Here is a 21879-nt window from a genome sequence, read left to right as displayed (position 1 = left end):
CCGCACCCCCGCAAAATCCCTTGCATTATAAATTACCTTAAAATCCTATTGTTCGCCTCGTGGTGGGTCGCCTGCTCCTTGATGTTTAATTTATGTCCATCTGGCTGGCGCAGGACGATCATCGCGTGCAGCCCGCTCGGCGGTGTCCGATGATTAATATAATATTTACATGTTAAATTGCGTGGATAAACGCCCGGGTAGTTGGGCGATCGTATCCGGCAGATCCTGTGGACGGAAGAAGAGCGCAGAGCAGAACAGAGATTTGTTAGACCTGGGGGCCAAAAACCGAAACCGAAACGACTCGGGCCATGACGATGATGATGATGAGTACGAGATGGGAATCGATTTTTCATTAGAATGGACTGGCAACACTTCCCCACTGGTATTGGGAGGGGGCAGCTTAGTTTTGAAGAGAACTGATAGATGTTTTTAGATTCGCAGGGGACAGTGGGTTCTAAAATTAATTTAAAAAAAAACTAAAAACTACAAATTTTAATGTTTGGAGATCAGCATCACAAAAATCAAATCAAAAATGTAATCAATTGCATCACTGTGCAACGATAGGCATGAATCCCAGAGTGGAACCAGGCTACAGGACAGTTTTGATGGCAAACGAATTTGGTTAATTTATTAGGGACACACACAATCTGAACGACGACCACGACGACCTGATGCGAGCCGGATTTTTGGACATTGCTTGGTGCGTGGTATGAAAAGCTGGCTGGCCACATCGGTGATTGAGCATTTTCTGTTCATTCCATCTGGGTGTGGTGTAGGCAGAGCTGTTGTAACCCTTGGCATCTTTGAATAATAGATAGTTCAATGTTCAAATTGGAGAAAATCTGAATTTAAAAAGATAAAAATGGTATTCTTAAAAAAAATTAGGGTTTAAAAACGAAAATAAACATTAAATGAAATCAATTAGAATGTAATTATCCGAAGAAGTAATCAATGTAATAATTAAGAAGCAGGAAAATTTTTGATTAAATGATTTCCTAAATTATCTTATCAAACATAAAAAGAACAATTCTAAAATAAAAAGAGTGTTTTCGAGTTTTTGCAATGTTTCGATTCTGAACAATTCTTTGATTTATTTAAAAAGACACCTTGTTTTTTTTCAATTTTTGTAGAAAAGACTGCAAAAAAAAAATCATAAATTGCTCAGAATTAGTGGTTTTCTTTTTCGTTCCATTTTTCCCTTGGCAAAATTGAAAGAACTTTATTCTCCCCTTTTCATTTCGAACTTATCGGTATTATTGCACAAATAACAAAATTAATTAAAAGATTGGAATTTTCATAACAAAAGTAACTAAATCATACAAAAACAAATAAACTTCATAACTCTGAGAGACTTCATTATTCACGGAAATTATATTTTAAAAGAAGAGTTTTTCTATACTGGTAATGTTGAAATAAATTCTGTTGAAAATATTTTTCATAACAAAAAAGAGAACGGATCCTGATTAAAAACATTCAAATAAACAGAGTTTTATTTTACGACAACATTATTTTTGTAACTTCTCATGATTAACACTAAACTCAATATTCGATAAAGCAAAAAAAAAACATACTAAAAGTATTTAAAAAGATTTTTCAAGAGTTGCTCATGTTAAAGCGATCATATGAACAGAAAACTCAGAGAAATCATTACAAATAACATTTGTTTAATAAATTAAATATCTTCACTTGATTAATCGAAATTCAAAAATTCTAAAAAAAAATCAAAAACTGCTCATGAACAAAACAAATAGAAATAAAACTCACAGAAAATCTTTTGCATGCTTCTTCCAAGAATCAACAATGGCAAAATGAATCGAAAATTCAAAAATAGCAAGCTAAATTTTTTTCGTTGAAAATATCTTTTTCTAGCTTTTTTTTGTGAGTTTCAGTGAGTAATGTAACAATTTTAGTTTAAAATTTCGCTGCAACTTCGAAAAATGTTTGCAACGGCCTTATTCAAACATGACGGTTGCTTGGTTTTTTTTGTAAAGTGATAGTTAAATTAAAAGCAACAAATATTTTTTTTAATAAAACAAATATTTAAATATGATCAGTTTCTTGATTTTTTTTAGTTTTTGCATTCGACCATAAGTAGATTATTTAGGCTAAAACTATTTTTTAAAGTATTTGTCCTTCGGCTATGGTCGAGTCGAGGCGGGGGGAGTCAAATAAATAAAAAAAATGATTATAAAAATGTTACTGCAAAAAATATCACAAATGCTTTATTTTTTTCTGTTTGAGTATTAAGACACGGAATCCTGATTACGAGGACTATTGTATCGTGTTACCCATTTTTACTGTTATTAAGCATTTCCAGATCTATAACACAGTCCCTATTGAGAGGGAAAGTGCTGTTCCATCCAGATGCTGTAAACTCCTTTCCTTGTGCCTTGTGCGCTATGCATCGCTAGAACCGCGGTGACAATTTTTTCGTGTCATTTTTCAAGCTCTTCCCAGCAGCTATTATTTGCCGCGCGAGGTCTTGTAAAGACAATTGTCTTTTTGCGGTGCTACTTTTGCGGTGTTCCCTTTGCTCTGATCTGGACAAAGCGACTGGACTGCAGTGCAATACCGATCGGCTGGGCATTATTTACATGCGAAGACACGAGGAAAGTATTTTGGGAATGAGGCGCAAAGGAATATCCCAAGATCGATCACATGCTTGAAGAGCACGTGAAGCAACCGTTTTATACTCATACGGTTGCTGCTACCTCTGAACTTAAACCTAAGGCTGCCACCCTGAGAAGAACCCATGACTTTCCGCTTATGAGGCGAAACCCGTAACCATTCGGCCACAGGAGGTTGGCATAGATGCTTTATAGATCATTGAATTAACGTAATACTACTCTCACAAATTAAAAAATGAAATCATTGTAATTTTCTCTTCTTTGTCTTTCGTTAAATTGAATACCAAATTTGTATAAAGCTCAAAAAGTTTTGAACTGGTTAAAAAATTATTAATAATAAAAAAATATTCTGGAAAGTTCACAATCAATTAATGTAGTTATTTCAATGAAAATTGTTTTTTTTGTCAATTCGAATTTTTATGCCTCCTCATTTTCTACGATTATTTTGAAGAGAGGAGGGGGTTAAAAACTTAAAACAAAACTTATAATGGCCTTAATTATTTTTTTTTCGTTGATCTTATTAATTATTAAATCTTTGAATAACACAATTCCATAAATACTATTTGAAAACACAACATTCTCTAAAAATTCATTTTTCAACCAATTTTTGATTTTTAAATAGCATTAGCAAATTTATGGGTTGGGAGTTTTACTTGTTTTATGATTAATGAATAAAAAATATGTAATTTTTTAGGGGTCAATTTTGGCTTTGTTTTTTACTGATATTTCCTATATTTTAAGTAAAAAGTATGCCCCAGACTATGTCTCTACGCATTTATTTACAATTTAAATGATAATGGTGCCATTTTATAGCAGAAAATGTGAAAAACAAGCAAAAAATTGGAAAAGTGACAGTAAAACATGCCAAAATTAGATAGGCAAAATGTAATGATAGGAAATGGTAGATAGAAGATAAATGCAAATTAAAAAAACTTAAAATGAAACAAGAAAAACATAAGAAAAGAGAAGTAAAGGTTTTCATAGAACAAAAAATGCTCAAAATGACATACTGAACACGAGAAAAATAAAAATATTCGAAAAATAAATTTGGGCTGTAGAGGGTTGAATTATGATTTTTATTTTATCTTTTCGGCAGTTGTGTTATTTGCATTGAATTCAATATTTATATATATTTTTGTGAGTTTAAATATTCTTTTTAGAATGTGCATATTTTTTGAAAAAAAATGTTAAGGTAAACAGTTTTTTAAGTTTGCTTTTATTTCATTTTTACAATTTAATTTTCAATTTATCAAACCTAAGAACTTTCATAAAACATTCAAACAGATCGAGTTTTTTTTTATAGGTTTTCAAAAATAGCAGTGATTTCAAGCAAAACAATTGAAAAGGGCCAATGTAGAAGTGAAAATAAAGAGTTTATAATTTTTGGTAAATATAGAATTATTTCTGGAATATGCTTAAAAAGCTGCTATAAATGATTTTTTTTCTAAAAATTTTTGAAATACATACTCAGTATTTCTTTTTGCTGATAACCATGACAGCAAAAAAAACTCACTTATTTTACTGACTGTATTTTCGGTAAATTGTATATTAGAAAAAAAAACTAAAATCTCAATAAAATAAGGATAGCTGAATCGTAAATTTTAAAATAACACAAAATTCGATTGGTAATTTTTTTTGAAATTCAATTTTTTTGTCAAGGGTTTATAATTTGTATCTTCAAGCACTGATAACTTTTTCAGTAACTATCCTGTACACAATTATCCTATACTATCATGTTTGCGTTTATACTAAGCAGATTTTTGAATATCGTGAAATTTTTAGAATTTAATTTTCATGACGCTCCAAGGGTTACCACATCCCCCGACGCGATAGCCGTGACAAATCTAGTTCGACACGTTGCCTGGTTGTAGCTGTAGGTTGGTGTGTCGATCTGGTCTGGGTCGTCGGTGTCGTTCAAACTATCCCGACCCTGATGGATTACCATCGTGGACCTCTCCTCCGAATAGCTGTGGACCATGGCACTTGGCTGGCCGTTTTCTGCAACAATATTAGCGTGTGTCAACCGCTGCTCGGTCCTGACCCGGTCACTCCCAAAACACACACCCCGGTTGACCACTGCTGATTTGGCATTTAAAACGATAAATTGCTCTCGTCTAATGCAGGCCTTTCGGTGGGTGGGTTCGAGATGCAATGAACTGAACTGCCTCGAACTGGTCGAGATGGGGGTGGGGTCAACTAAATCGAGTAATTATTTATGCAACGGTGGACAGCTGAACGAAAGGATGTCCCACTGGGGATCAACGCCGGATTTGGGTTATCTCGACAGCTTAACAAAAAAAACTTTTTTCTCTCTTCAATTCTAAGCCAGGGAGGCCCCTCCCCAAACCTCAAAACGCCGGAAACGAAACTTACCGTTTGTCGCAGTCATAAAAATTTCTGTTGCAGTACGTCCCCGCAACAAGGTCACCGTTCCATATCCGGTTGTCGTTCCTGCAAAAAAAAGGAAAAAAAAGAGTCAAAAAGAGTGAAGAAAAAAAAATAAAAAACCAAAAGCTCCCCACAATATGGCTGCGCCACAGGTGATTGATATGGAGGTAGTTTATTTTCCAGGGCAAAATTTCATTACAACCAGCAGCAGCGTGTGGTGTGTAAAAGCGCTCACCGCAGCGGCACAGAGTTGATTGGATTCTGGGACAGCAAAAAAAAGCTTGTTTTCCCACAAAGGAAACGAAATCCAGGTTGGCTTTCAGATAACGCCGGCTGGGTTGGTTTGTGTGACAACGATAAATAGCGGGGAGCTTTCGGGCAAGCTCATTAAAATTATGAGTAATTACGTTTGCTTCGTCATTGTCGTGTGATTGCGGGAAGGGAATGCACCCCAAGCTTTGAGGGCATGTAATAAGCATCTGTAGCTTCACTAATGATTGAGGGTGAATCTCATAAAAGGATTTCTGTGGAAATGAACTTATTTCGTGCAACATTTTAATGAAATTCACGCGAATATACCAGGTAATTTCTGCGAACTCATTACAGTGTTCAAACATAGAAATATTGACGTATCAGTTATAATGATTCTAGGAATTTATGTCCCCACAACTATTATGTTGTTGATAATGATGTTAATATTAAATTTACAGTTTTTTGGTGTTGTTTCAATTCCCCGAAAAGCAATTGTTTACAGAACAATAAACTAAATTTAACATCGACAAACACTGAAAGGCTGGTTGGAACGTACACCCACAGTTTTCAAAGCAGGGCAGTAAACTGCAGGGGGAAATTTGCCAATTCAAGCGGGGTACTAGAAATATTCCAATTCCAATCTGCTGCTCCAATGGATCGTTTACTCAGCAATAGTTCATAGATTCCTGGCTACGGATATTTTTGCAACATGAAGATGGACTAACAGTGGCAAACTTACCTTGTTGTGATTTGGAATTGCAATAACATAAATTCATGTGCATCACTGGTGGACACATTGTTTTCAAAGTTTTCTACAGTTTCCACGGCCGATGCGTTGGAAAATATTCGTCCTCGATATTTTGAACAAGTCAATAAGAATGTTTTCAGTTCTATTCAGATGGATCTGTACTTGTTTAGAGATTACCATATCGATGCCACTTTGCTCTTTTATACCATGCTTGCTAGTTTAGTTAGCATAAGAGAGCATCAATATGTTTTTTTTTTTGGTCTATAAATAAATCAAAATTTGTCTTTTATTTTCTTATCTCAGCAACTAAGGGTCGTATCAACAAAGTTCAAAAATCAAAATATAGAGAATTTTCTCAGCTTTTCAAACATATTTTTTTCAAGAATGGGCAAACATGCGCACTAATTTAAAAAAAATGAAAAACTGCGACTATTTTCAAAAAAGTTACCTAAAAATGGCTTTAACTTGAAAACGGTGCACTTTATCAAAATTTCACTGAAGAAGTTTTTGATTGCAAATTTAATTTTACATCGAAAAATAAATTTGAAAAATTTTGGAGGCCAAAATTTCGATTTTTTGAAAAAATCAGTATTGATTCAAAAATTTATAACTAGCTCAAAGATTTTTTGCACAACCTGAAAATTTCTGAAAAGTTGGCATTTGATGTCCTCTAAAGCACATCAAAAATAAAAATAGTGTTTTTTTGCAAATCAAGTTTTAGTGACAAAAATTCAAATTAAAAATCACCAAATTTTTTTACCGTGTATCATTTTTTTCCAGTGTTACAACTTTGCCGAAGACGCCAAATCGATCAAAAAATTCCCTCAAAAGATACAGATTTTTGAATTTTAATACATCATTTTTGTATGCACAGCTGCCAAATTTGTATGAAAAATTATATGGACAAACTAATGATGCAAAATGGCTTCTTTGGGCATACCGAAGGCACCAAAAAAATTTCAGTCGGATTAAAAATACAAAAAAAAATCAAATGACCAAAATCTCAGAGAATTGTTTTATTGATAAAAATGTTTTTGGATGAAATCCATTTTATGTTATTTCGATCATGTTTTGTTATAGGTTTGATTTTTGTGTTATTGGTTTGTTATTGCAAGAAAATAATAACAATTTCAGTTATTTTCATTATGATTTCTCTGTTATTATCTGAGTTATTATAACAGCTTATCTGGGTATTTAAATAACATGTTGAGATCTTGGTTTAATGGTGCACATCAACTAGAGATTTTGCACCCAGATTTTAGTTACAGATATTTTAGTATTTTCGAAACTACGGTTACAATCAATATAATTTTTTTATTCATCCCCTTAAGTACTGTCTACTAAGCGATTTAAAACAAAATTTGCTTATTTTAAAATCAGATTGTTGCAGGATTGGGTCCGTAAGTTTGTCAATTTTGGAATAAGAAGACAATAACTTCCTTGGTTGATGTGCACCCTTAACAGGTTTTGATCTTCTCGTGTTATTATGAGTTGTTAAATCGTTATTACTTGTTATTTTTGAGTTATTTTCACCTGCTCGGGTTAGAGAGCTTCGATTTTTTTTCTTTTCATCGATCAATAAATCAAAATATGTCTTTTGTTTTCTTAAAAGTGTAATTTTTTGCAATCGTTTTCCTCGAAGATCATTTCTTTTTTTTTGTCAAGCCATAATATCACTGGGACCAATTACAACGACTAACAAAATTTCTGCGCATGTTCAACTTGAGGAGAAGCATGAAGTTTAGGGGTCCCCAGAACCACGTGTACTTTGATTTTTTTATTTGTTTTATGGGACAAAAATCTAAAACTTTAGAGCCATAGAGAATTATGGACAAACATGTTTCATGATGTCATGATTTTTTGCAAAAATAGTACTTGTAATGTGAAAAATTTCATTTTTTTTTTCAAAAAGAATTGTTTTTTTTTAAGTTCCTCAATCGGCGGCTAATATTTTGTCCTTATTTTCAAATTTGCGATTACCCTAAAACATATCAAAAAATTCAAAAATCAAAACAGACGGATTTCAGCAAATTTATTTATTGTAAAAAAGAGTTAAATTTAAAATCGACAATCGAATGCAATTTGTGGCGGCCTTCCCTATGACCAAAGAAGCCATTTTGTGTCATTGGTTCAACCATAAAATGTTGCATACAATTTTGACAGTTTTAAATTGCTTAGCACACTAGTCCAGCTGATTTGCAATCATTATTTGTCAAAATATCAAAGGTTTGACCATTTTTTTCTCGCAATAAAAAAATGGGTGCTGTACATATTTCACAACAGTTCAATAAGCTTTTAAACGAGCTCAAACATGCTAAATATGACAATCAACGCAGGACGCAGGTGTTTTCAGCTGATGATTTCTATTCCCATTGAAATTTTGAAGTGCTTTTTAAAAAATTCCTCATTTCGATTTTTCGGGCTTCGGCTCCGGTAAAAAAATATAAAAATTGAAATAAATCCTTGACCTGGTGCACAGTTTATACTAACAGACTATCGTGTTGTAACCAATAAAACAATATTAAATTTCATTACAACATTACAAATAACAAGCCATAGTCTCAAAATTAGAATGCAAAAGTGTTTCAAAATTCATTTTCCATTATTTCGGTTATCTTTCAATCATTTAAAAAAAATGTTAGATTTGACAAAAACAAAAAATTTAGACAAAAACAAAAAAAAACTTTTTGCAACATCGAAAATTTTCATAAATTTAAATGATTTTTAAATCAACTCAAACAAGTTTCCATTTAAATTTTGAAGTTACTCCAAAAATATTTATTTTAATATTAATTTGAGATTTCTCCATTAATTAAGTTTATTTAATTTTAAATGTTAAATACATAAAATCAAAAACAATTAGTTTGTAACATCAACTTTTACTAGCCAGTTTCAACCTCAATTTGGGCCGTTGATCTGCTCCATCCAGTCCTCAATTCCGTAACTCTAAGCGAAGCTTACATTCCCCTCCGTCCCATTCCTGAACCCGGTTACAAGGTCCAGGTCGTAAAAGCTAAATTTCATTGTTTATTACTGGATGGAATTTTCAATTTCCATTCGCAGCTTGTTTTTCAACCTCAAATTCCACCAACAGGCAGTCTGGTATGACTGAGGGGGCGAGCTTTGTTCCGTAATTGAACACCGTGCGGCGCTTTTATTGTTTGCTTTTGAAAGCTTTTTATGGGGTTCAGGATCAGTGGGTTTTTCGCAATTAGACCAACAACCAATCAACGAACTGAACAAAAGTGATTTTTGGTTGTAATTTCGGAGGGAAGTTGTTTAACAGAAGAACTAACTCTCTTACCTCAGTTTTGCGTCGGTGTGGCGAAGAAATTTGTAAATCAATCGAAACTGAAGTCCACCGGGGCTCTCGTTCGGAGCACCCCCCGGTCCCGCTCCGGAACTGGCGCCGGTCCCACTCTGGACCAGTTTGTCCAACCGGAGCGTCACGTTGACGGATTTGGTTTCACTGTAGTAGATCGTATAGCCGGAAGCGGTTCCACACCACCGTCCGTTCAAATCCGGCAGTCCCTGCTCCCGGATCGTCATGAAGCCCTCGAGGCAGGCCTCGTGCTGGGGCTGGGGCATGTCCCGGTGGTGCTGCGGTTGCTGCTGATGATGGCCCCCACCACCCGGGAAGGCCCCTCCTCCTCCTCCGGTTCCTGGGACGAACTTGCCAATGCTGAATTTGGCGAAATTGAGCTGAAACGAAACACACAAAACAACACACAGAAAACCATTTAAAAATAAAGCCACTAAAATCGCGCTCTGTTTGATGATTGGGAAAATTACGCCCCTCCCCCCTCCTCACTGCTCCACGAATTTCACTAAAATACCATCGAAATCGGATTAAATGTCGGTTTTCAGCGACGTGGCGCGAAATAATGGTGCGCTTTGATTTCTCGCATAATTATTTTCGATGTTATTAATTTTAATGAATTGAGCATATTTTCTACCTCCCCCACCCTCGAACACTTTCAAGTCTTCGAAATTAAATAATTGCCTCCCCACACCACCACCCACAGCAAATCGCGTGAAAAAATCTCAGAGCGACGTTTGACAAAAGCGTGCCTAAGAGAAATCATTTCAAAGCTAATTTGGCACGGATATTTATTATTGAATGCAGTCAGTCGTACGCGAGCTTTTTAATGGGAGTTTGAACGATTTTTTTTTGTTTGCCCTCACTCACCTAAATTGGACTCGTTGACGAGCATTTCGTTGGAAATTTAAATGTCGATGGTTTGTTTTTGATTTCGGTGAAAAGGGGTTTGCGTGTGCGATATGTGTCATCAAAGTGAATTTGGCATCCCATTTGGGAAGTGTTTTATGAAACGCCAATATTCGGGTGCATTTAGTGAGCAATTTGTGCTCAAGGGCTGTTCTGATTAATTTAGGCAATCGGGTTCCGATGAAGCGACTGCTAATGATTCAGCTGAATTAAATAAGTGACACTTTGAAGTTTACTGCTTCCAAATTCACTAATTGATGCAAATTTGAATAAATTTCATCTTGGAATCGAAATAAATTAATTGATTCAAGGGCCTTTCGGTATTTTTCAGTGAAATTATACTCTCAAATATTAGAAGAAGGAAATTAATTTGATAGGTGGATAGATGACTACACAGCAAAAATAGTAGTGAAATGCTTGCATGTAAAACATCGAAATGTATTTTTTTATAGTAAAATTACACATTTATTCGACACCCTGCTTTATAAAAACGACAAACACCTATTACTCCCGAAACGTGTAATATTGTTAAAAATTTGATGCAATATTGCTCTCAATGTTGTGTACAACATTCGCTGTCTATTTTCGTGTAATAAATACCCTCCCTGTTAGACTGAAGTCCGGCGGTCGTGCGATTCGAAGCGTTATCTACTCGAAATCGATCTTGTCCTGCCATTGTCGAGCGTTTGTCGTGCGTTTTGATCGAATGTCAGAGAGGCGACATCTAGTGCGTGCAAAATTCTCAGCAGGCGTAGAAAAAAATAATGACAGATACGTTTTTATGGGGAATTCCAAGTCCAGTGAAAAAATGGTGAATTGTACGTTGTGAAAAAAGCTACAAAGTCCACAATCAGGAGCATGGCGGGACTTACCAGCCATATAAATGAAAGAGGTACATTCAGATTATGCCTTTCATGCCACTTCAGTAAAATGAACCTGTTTCAGATAAAAATGAAAAAAATGCTGGCTCTGCCGCATGGGATCAACAACGGCCGCTGAGAACGAACCAAAGACGAGTTGCGAGCCCGGCAAGTGAACACCAAGAAACACAAAAGCCACCCCTGCTGAAATATTTTGGGATTGGCCAAATCAAATCTTATTAGAAAAATAATAAATGTGAATAACAATTGTGTATACCTTGACAAGAATAATAAACAGAACGAGTTTGCTTATGGAATTTCTTTTAGTTGCATCAAATCAACCAAAAAATCCGAAACGTGAGCGTCCGACAGTGGCAGGACATTCTAAATAACAAAGTCGCCGGAAAACGGCCCGACAACGGCCCGTCAACGTTGATTTTCTCAAACGTCGATTTCGACGATCGTCGGACAAAGTGTTGCAAATACGCACGAAAAGGGCCCGAATTCCGTCGGACAAACCGTCGGAATTCGGGCCGTTTTGTCGAGCCGTCGGACGGATTTCGGGCCGTTGTCGGCCCCGTCCGTCAGTCAGGGATATTATCGAAATTTCGTGTAGTTAACTTTGACAGTTCTAATCGCAGACCAGATGAAGAAAATTTCTTAATGTCATTTGGAAATTTCGCTTGCAGCTGCTTGGAGGCATTTGGATTTTGTAAGTACTATTTTTTTGTAAATTTAACGTCTCCTTCCTTGATTTTTGACTGTTCAAAATTGTTTTTTGAAATCTCTTTGCAGATAACAGTTTTGCTGCGATTATTTCTTCCGCTCACCTGAAAATCAAGGTAAGATTGGTGGAACAAACGAAATTGCACCCTTTTCCGGAAACTAACCTCAAATTTGCGCGCCTAAAAGTTAGTTAAGGTTTTAATCATTTTTTTTTCAAATCCAGCAGCACGTTTAGTTTTGTAAACTATTTGATGTTTTTTTATTTTTCTTCCACAGATCAATTTTCAACAATCAACCCCGGGAGTTCCTCATCCGGTCCTCAACACGGAACGAGGGTTGGCCGCAAAAAAGGTTTGACCACGTAAAATGGGCGCGCCACATCGACGCCGAGCTGTTTTCGAGCATCCGGTCCTCAGCACGGAACGAGGGTTGGCCATGAAGAAGGTGCTCGATCCCGAGCTGGCCTGGTTGAGCTGGTTGTCGGCACGGACAAAAGATTAGCCAAGAAGAGGATGCGCGCCTCACTCGGGCCGTTCTGGAATACCCACACCTCGGCCACTCCAGGCCGTAGTTCACACCCGAGCACTCACCGGATGCTGCTCGAAGAATTTGGGACGTTGGGAACCCGTGCTGGTCGCGTCGAGAATCTGTCCATTTTTTTTACTAAAAACGACCTTATTCCGAAGAAATGGTGAAAATTTTGTGGGCAATTAATTAAATTGAACGAAAAATCTTTTTGTTTATGTTTAAAATTACATTTCTAATCGGAAGAACCAACTCGATATCTATCCCTGGGCCCAAAATGGGATTTGTGTAATATTACACGTTTTTTAGAGTACTTTCATAGATGTAATATTAAGTGTTTTTTCTCACAAAGGTGATGTGCATGCTTTTGCATGCGATTTTACCATCCGATTTTTTGCTGTGTAGTGTCTTTGAAGAAGAGTTGAAATAGATGTATAATTTTTCACAAAGGCATAGTAAAAAATAAATACAAGTAGCTCTTATTTCAAAATATCGGTAATTCTCCGCCAACTCACACAACAGTTGCCCCGACCCCTCTTCGATTTGCGTGAAACTTTGTCCTATGGGGTAACTTTTGTCCCTGATCACGAATCCGAGATCTGTTTTTTAATATTTCGCGACAGAGAGGCGGTACGACCCCTTCAATTTTTGAACATGAGGAAAGTTTTTAAAACTCTGCTATTATCCGTTACTCAACTATATTTTTTTTGAAACCTGTCATTTTAGGGTAAATTTATTTTACTTTTCGAATCTGCAATAACCCTGCACTGTTTTTAATTTTAAAATTTCGTATTCTTTCTAAATTTACAGGGTTGTTTTTTAAAGTGTCACAATGTTTTACAAATTTGCAGAGCAGGCAATTACAAAAAATTGGATATAGAGACGTAAGGGGTTTGCTTTTAATCATCACGAGTTATATCGTGATTTTACGTTTTTTTTTTTCAAAAGTTACTTTTTTTGTTTCTCATTGTTTTGTCGTTTGTGTCCGTCGCGGGTGTTAATGAACGACACAACCAACTTTTTCAAAACTTTTTTTTCGTAAAATCGCAATAACTCGTGATAATTCAAAGCAAACCCCTTATGTTTCTGTTTTTTTTTAAATTGTCTGCTCTACAACTTTGTAGAAAATTGTTACACTCAAAATAACCCTGCACAGTAAGAAAAAACACGAAATTATAAAATTAAAATTTTTTTCTATATGAAAAAATACCTTTTTGGGTTAATGTAGATTCAAAAAGTCCAATAAATTTCCCTTAAAATAAAATGTTCATCAATTATTTACAGTTATGTGGCGGAAAATGGAACAATTTTTCAAATCATTTTTTTTACGTTATTATTCAGAGTTCATAGCCATTTAAGGCTGAAAATTGTTTAAAATTTCGTCTTTTTTCAAATGATCAAAAATGGAAGGGGCCGTACCGCCCCTCTGTAACATGATATCGAAAAATAGCGCTCAGATTCGTGATCAGTAGTGTTAATGAATGTTCACGATTTCACGGATAGCCTAAAATTCGTGAAATTACACAATTTAACGCAAACCCCTATGAAATTCAAGGATTTTCAAAAATCTAAGCTCAAAAATACCACTTTTTGAATTCTTGAATTGAACTCAGATATTTAAAAGAAACTCAATTATTGAAAAAGGGTTGTTAAAAATATAATATGGGTATCAAACGAAGCTAAATTTGGCATGCGTTTTCACTTTTCCATAGTTTTTTTTTTGTTGTTGAAAACTAAAATTTCCACAAAATGGCGTATTTTTTGAAATTACTCAAATTTTCAAAACTTGCAATATGGTTATCACACGAAGTGAAAAATTATACGAGTATACATTTTATTAGAGCTTTTTATGACAACTATAAAATTTTCACAACACTTTGAAAATTTTAGTATTTTTGAAACATACGGCATTTTGTGAAAATTTTAACAATTCGATTTTTTTGTAATTTGTGATAATTTTAGTACACATTTTCCATACAAATAACTATAACAAAGTGAAAAATTAAAAATATGACAATTTGAGTACATTTGAAAAAAATGGTATTTTGGAAAATTTCAGAACTATTCAAAAAGACTCTTACAATTTGAAATTACATAACAAATTTCGCCTCGTTTGATACCCATATTGCAAATATTGAAAATTTGAGTATAACAAAAAAACAGGTTTTTTGTGAAAATATTTGGAATTTTCCAAAAAAAAAAAAATTGAAATGCTGAAAAAGCAAACAAAATTTAACTTCGTTTGATATCCATATTGCAATTTTTTAAATTTGGGTGTTTTCGAAAAATACCGTAATTGTGAATATTTTAGCTTCCAACAAAAAACTTACTGTAATAAAGTGAAAAGCATACAAAACTTGCATCGTTTATATCCATTCTCAAAATTTTGAAAATTTAAGTATTTTCAAAAAATACGGTATTTTGTGATTTTTTTGTTAAAGTGAAACGCGAGTTTTCATGCCTTGAAGTTTACTACATTTTCAAAAAATATATTGTTAGTGAAAGCATTGGAAATTAAACATGATATGATTGAATTTAATTTAAGAAAGATTAAAAAAATGAGATTATTGTTGTTATTAGTCTGGTGAAATTCCCGCGAATTTTTAAGATTTGATTTGATGGTTCCTATGAAAACTGGACATTATCAACTAGAAAAATCACTTAGCTTAGAAGCTTTTCATACAAATAAGTTCACAAAAATCTTTCCCGTTGTTTAACCAAATATTTTATAAGATGTTACAGCATTTTTCACGCTCCGTGAAATTTGTTTTGGATAAATGGTATTTTTTTAAGCGTTAAAAATCACTAAGCCTAGTGATCAGAGATCAAAATAACCCCTCAGGGAAAAGTTTCACGCAAATCGAGGGGGGGGGGTCAATTGCGTGTGAGTTGGCGGAGAATTACCCAAGTGGATTATAAAATTGTGTGAAAAAAATAATTACATATTTTAAGTTGAAAATTGCTTGTGTTAATTCAGTTATTTATAAAAAAAGTTAAACTTAGTTTGATTTAAGGATGATAGGCTAAATTGATGAATTTACAAGAGATTCATCAGCGAGAAACTCGGTTATTATTTATTTTGCAACTTTCAGGATAAGAACGTTTTTTTTTTACTTCAAATAAATAGGATCAGTCAATAATACCAGGAAAAAATCAAAACACATTGATTTAAAATATGCATTCATTCATGTACACAGAAAAAAACAGTAATATTCATCAGGAAACGATAAAACATTATGAGTCAAAAAAAGTGTAACAATACATCAGGAACTGGTGAATTTTCATCAGTTTCTGATAAATTTTCTTTAGATTTACATTTTTAAACGCTTTTTATATAAAATTACTCAAATGAGTGGTGATGTGTCATTTGGCAATTCTTGACGGAAAGCTAAAATTACTCAAAAAAGAGGTAATATTTAATCAACCAAATTTTCAACCTTCGCAAATTCTACTTTTTTGCTGGTTAGGTGAAACGATTTAAACACGATTTTTTCACCCTGTGGTATCAATTTGCCATTAATTTTATGCTACAGATTCATGTTTGTTTTCCCATAATTGCTCATTTTGCTTGCTCTACCCAACTGAAGGAAAAATAATCGACAAACAATTGTTCGTTTGTTTGTTTAAATTTTTGTGCAACATTTTTCCCCCATTGTTAGCTCGGCCATAAATCTTGCCTCAATTGGCTTTACCAGCGGGTGCAAAGCTCATAATTACGGGGGCGTGAATTTTTAATTCGCTTTCGAAAACACATCCGATAGCAGCCAAATCGATGATTAACACACGTTTTCCCATGCGCATTTTGTTATAAATTGTAGGTGAATCGGCTTTAATGGAGCATAACGCTATCCGATGCTGCTTGTTTGGTTTACTTCCGCTGGAAACAGACAAGGTTGGATTAAAAAACACTTTGGCAAAAACCCAGTCCACAGACAGTGATTGACTCTAATTACCCTCTGTCCAGTGACCAAGGTGGTTCAGCCTTGAGAACCGGTCCATCTGACGCCCCGATTTACTTGAAAGTACTCTTTTTGTTGTAAGATTTTTCGCCCTCTTCCAAAGCAACCGGTACGCGGTACGCGAACTTCCATTATTCTTAAAAACGAAACTATTGGCACTACGCCCCCCGGGGCATGGCCTTCCTCTAACGTGGGATTTCTGCTCCAGCGCCTCTGACGAGACAGGAGAAACCGGGACCGACGTTTTTACTTCACCATCCGATAGAAGCTCAGTGGATAAGGCGGGAATCGAACCCGCGTCTCATAGCATCATCGGGATCGGCAGCCGAAGCCGCTACCCCTGCGCCACGAGACTCCATTATTCTTATCGTGCATAATTAAAAACTTTTAGTAAATCCCGTAAGCCTTGTGTTGGACGCTGTTACTTTAGAAGAAATTCCATGGGGAATTGCAAAAGTATTTAAATTTACCCTTTAAAAGTCTTTCGCAGATTAATGGATAATTTAGAAGCTAAAAAATATTTTCGTTAAATTGAGTGATTTTTAAAAATTAAAAAGAAATCATGCAAATTGACATGGAATCCCCAAAGTTGCTGCTGCTCAATGACGACGACAAAGCCGAATGACGAGACCGATGAATGGACAGAAATCCCTTCACTTCCTTCTGCAACAACTTAAAAACATCCATTTAGAACCACTCCGAAGAACCGTCCAGCAATGTGTGGGTGGGGGGGCAGCTCAACGAAATACTTTTTTAAAAGCTTTTCCTTCCCCCACAACACACACCTCAACTCACCCCAACCAACCAACAGGACCTCTGCCGAGCCCAAGGCCGTTGAAAGACGCTGCACACCTTTACAATTGGAGGAGCTTTTATTTTCTTCGAGGGAAGAAAAAGTGGAAACCAAATCCTGAATCACTTGGAATGTATAAGAAAAAGCCGTTGGACGATTTTTGTTGTTGTTGGTGGTGGTGATGAAAAGCCTTTTTTCGTCCAGTCCAAACCGAACTGAGGGGCAGAGAAAAGCGGCAAAGTATTAATTTTAATCACACTGGAACACGGAGAGGGGTTGCACCAAATGAAAGAATGATGATGGAGTGGTCGGCCCACAAACCGAAATCTAAATGTGGGAAAATGCAAACACAACGAGGACGAAGGAACTGTAAAATCTGTTCCTAAAAAGGAGAGAAAGGAAAATGAAAAGCATCCCCCCCAACAAAGCTTAGAGAGGCTGTGTGGGAATGAAACAGCACACCAGTTGCAACGTAATACATCTACAAACGATTTCACTGGAAAAGATGAAGTCTTGAAAGAATGAAAGAAATATGGACCAGTGGCGGCTGGTTTTGGGGTAGAAGAAAAAAAGTTCCCTCTCGAGGTGATCTCATTTCCAAGGATTAGGAACGCTTTTGGTTTCACAGTGCCTGCCTTCTAAGAATGAAACAGAGAGGCCGATGCTTTCGATTCTTGGTAAGCTCTTAAGCTTAAATGGAACAAAGTTGAATGCAATGGTGCAAATTTTATGGATCAATATTGATCAATGAACTCGCTAAAGTTAAATATCTTTTTTTTAATAGAGCAATTGTCTACGAAACCGGCCGATTGTAACCAACTTGGCTCCAAATTTGCCTTCCCTATGACCAAAGAACCCATTTTGTGTCATTGGTTCACCCATACAAGTCTCCATACAATTTTTGCAGCTGTCCATACAAAAATGGCACGTAAATATTCTGAAATCTGTAACTTTTGAAGGAATTTTTCGTGTCTTCGACAAAGTATGTAAAAGTATGGTCAAATATTTTGCTGACGAGTCCCGAGCATGGGTAAATAACAAGGGAAATGCAAAACAATACCATTCAATGGTATCAATACCAAATTTTGGTTTTCGCGAGCCCTTGAAAAAATGTCTAAAGTGTAAGTTAATACTAATCTGTGGTATTATACCAAATTTTGGTATTGTTTTGTTATTGGGCAAATTTTAAGAAAATGTTGAATTTTGACATACTGTTACTTACTTACATACTTAAAAACACAAATCTACTCCAAATTAAAGATAACTACTACATTTTGGTCTAAAAAATTCATTTAATTATCTTTATTAATTAGAGAATACCATACATTGGTATTGTAAAGGTATTTAAAAAAAAACATAAAATAAAGTTGATTCATAAAAAATCTATTTTAAATGATTTTTAACATTCTTAAAAGTATGCTGATACATTTGAAAATGATACATGACATTTATATATTAAGACGATTAACTTTACGACAACAATAGGTTTTACGTGAAAAATTTAAGATTTCAGAATGGATTTTACTTAACATTGTGTGCCTTTTTCGTCATAATCGATAAACTCAAAAAAAATAATGTCAATCTTTGTTAATTTGATAAAATAACTCTTTCAATACCAAAATGTTGGTATGCATGTGGTATTTGAACTTCGTTCTAAAATCCTTTTAATATTGGATTTGTGTTGAATCCTATTCTGTTGGAATCATGCATCCTCGAAAATCCCACGAAAAATGCCACGCTGCCTGGGCTAAAGCCTTTCTCGTTCTGGTTTAGTTTGTTTCTCTTTCTTTGAATTTCGTGATATTTTTGCCTGTAGCTAAAACATGTTGACGCAGCAGCAGCTCGTTTTCAACAAGCGTTGATAGCTCAGTTGGTAAACGGGTAGCTAAAATGGTGTCTGCACCTTACCTGTCATGAGTTCGATTCCAGTATTCCTCTAATTTTCTTTACCTGATATTTTTTGGCTCTCCAAGCAAGACTTCGAAGGATTTAAATATAGCATCAAAATTCTACCCATTTCTCATTGAAATCCCATTAGCCAAATGAATTCCCGTTGTAATCCTATAGAAAATTCTCACTGTTTTTTTGTCCAATGAGATTTTTATTTACCCGGAAAGTTGTTATTGTCTGGTATTCATTTGCCCTTGGAATGGCACGTTTTGGTATTGCTTTGGTCTTCCCCATACAGTATTTTGGTATGATTTCATGGTATTATACCATCTATTACTGGGCAACCAAGGGCACATTTTGGTATTTGTTATTATACCAAGTAATACCAAAATATGGTATTCCCGTGTTATTTACCCCTGCTCGGGGTTATGAGTTTTTGAAAAAATATTGATTTCATGAGAAAAGCGAAATTTAATTCATATTTTTTTGACCTCATTTTTTCTAATGTAATTTTGAATTTGTATTCGAAAAGTACTGAACAGATTTTGTGATAAAGTGCCCCGTTTTCAAGATATCGCCAACAGAAGTTTGTTTTCAGTGAAATATTTCGTCACTTGTGTGCTATCTTGTGACACATCCTATCTTTTTACATGTCTGTCGTAAAAAGATAGGACGTGTCACAAGATAGCACACAAGTGACGATTTGCAGTTTTTTATTTATTTTTCTCAAAAAAGTAGCCATTCATGAAAATATTTTTTTGATAGGTTCAGAAAAATTTGCTATGAATTTGTTTAAGAGACATTGCAGATTGGACCTCTATATCTGAGATTCAGCGGCTTGAAGAAATAGAAACAGGCAAAATTGGAGTTTTCTAAGTCTAACCCAAACAACCCTCCATTTTTTAATGCCGATGTCTTAGCAACTAAAGGACCAACTTTCAATGTTAAAAAGTGAAATTTTCCGATCTTTAAGAAAAAAATATTTGAGAAATTTTGGAAGCAAGCCTAACATTCCAAATGGGCTTAAAATTGCATTTTTGACCCTTTTGAAATGTTAGTCTTTTTTCATTTTTTTAAATATTGTTTTCGAAGAGATTGGAAAATTTCACGAATGTTTGATGTTTTATCATTGGAAATCAAACCATAAGTTGCTGAGATATCTACATTAACGGAGGGTTGTTTGGGTTAGACTAAGAAAACAATTTTCCTGTTTTTATATCTCAAATAAAGAGGTCCAACCTGCAATGTCTCTTAGAAAAATGTATAGCAAATTTTCTGAACCTTCTGAAAAAAAAATATTTTAAGGATTGGTTACTATTTAAAAAAAATAAAAACTGCAAATAATTCACTGAAATCGGACTTTTGGTTTCTTTATCTTGAAAACAGGAAAGTTTTTTAAAAAATCTAAGCAGTACTTTTCGATTGCAAATTCAATTTTACATAAAAAATTTGATCAAAAAAATAATGCATGAAATTTTGACTTTTTTCCAAAAACCAATATTTTTACAAAAATTCGTAACTCGGCGGCAATTTTTTTTTCACCATTCTTCTATATTTTTGTCTTCTGAAGCTTTTAAAAAAATCTTGAAAAAAAATATGGATTTTTTAAATTGAGTTTTTTTTTGGAAAAAAATAATATGACCCCTCTTCGATTTACATGAAACTTTGTCCTTAGGGGTAATTTTTGTCCCTGATCACTAGGTTGCCCAGAAAAAATTACCCCCTGCTCCACAAGCGGAAAACGGTTTTTTGGGTTATTTTAAGCGTCTGTGCAATTTTGAGCGAAATTGGTTGAGTTTAACCCATTGATGCCCGAGCCTAAAGTTGGTGAAACAAATATTATTCATACAAAATTTAAATTTTAAATCACTAATAACTTTTAAGGATCGAGTTTTACAGCTTTGGAATGCTCTACCAAGTTGTAGAGCATTAAATTTTCAATGAGAATCTCACTTATGGGAATATTTGGATGGAAGTAGCGCACCGTGTAGACCAAACCGTAAGAAAATTGGGTTTTTCATGAGTTTTTTTTTATTTTTCCCCACACAACTCTTCGCTGCACTAGCAGTAGTTTTAATAAGTTCAATATATCTAATCGCATCAAACGGTAAAATCCAAGAATTTGTAACTAGTTGTACAGCCTCTTGAACTAAATCATGTGGTAAGAATTTGTAGGTTAGGAATTCTTTAATATCTTCTTAATAATTACCAATTATTCAATAGTTCTATGAATATTATGACGAGCGTCTTCAGCGAAAGGCCAAGAAGCCACAATAGGGAACAGAAACGTAAGTTTGAGCAATTATTATCGATTTGTACAAACCTTCTACAATATATGTATTTGTTCTGCACAGGAATTTATTAATCAACCAATATACCAACTAAGACATGAAAACACAGTTGTTTTATTGTCCGCGGCCCGTGATTAATAAATCGGATGGAATCTCCCGTTGGCTACGACCAACAAACAATATTCAGCTTGTGGAGCGAGGTTTTGAGAAGAAAGTCCCATATTCTTGGCACCCTACTGATCACGAACCCTAGCTGCATTTTTCGATATCTCGTCATGGTGGAGCGGTACGACCCCTTTCATTCTTAAACATTTGAAAAAATACATGTTTTTCAATAATTTGCAGCCTGAAATGGTGATGGTTTGAAAATTTTTCTGTCGAAAAGATTTTTATGTAGAATTGGACGCCCGATTTAATGGCGAACTAAGAATTCCGAAAAACGTATAAGTTTAAAATATCGTGTTTTCCTAACTTGGCAGGATTGTTTTTAGAGTGTTCAAAGTTGTAGAGCAGATAATTACAAAAATATCGATATATTGATATGAGAGGATTTTTTTTTTCATGATATCTATAATTTAGATAAAATAAAATT

The 21879-nt window shown here is 34.7% G+C and overlaps 1 protein-coding gene across 3 annotated transcripts in view; it reads right to left on the bottom strand.

Annotated features, from left to right (window-relative positions):
• The window catches only part of LOC120432544 (uncharacterized), a 658780-nt gene that overhangs the window by 19030 nt on the left and 617871 nt on the right, over positions 1-21879 (bottom strand). For all 3 annotated transcript variants that reach the window (XM_052708498.1, XM_052708497.1, XM_052708499.1), the window contains 3 exons: positions 9320-9717; positions 5001-5078; positions 37-225 (listed from right to left, as the gene is read on the bottom strand). In XM_052708498.1, coding sequence (XP_052564458.1) covers positions 37-225; positions 5001-5078; positions 9320-9717 — 665 coding nt within the window. The remainder of the gene's footprint in view (positions 1-36; positions 226-5000; positions 5079-9319; positions 9718-21879) is intronic.

The sequence above is a fragment of the Culex pipiens genome, chromosome 2 (assembly GCF_016801865.2).
Source record: "Culex pipiens pallens isolate TS chromosome 2, TS_CPP_V2, whole genome shotgun sequence".
In the NCBI taxonomy this organism is placed as follows: Eukaryota; Metazoa; Arthropoda; class Insecta; order Diptera; family Culicidae; genus Culex; species Culex pipiens.
The sequence above is the reverse complement of the archived record's forward strand: the minus strand, read 5'-3'. Positions and strand labels throughout refer to the sequence as shown.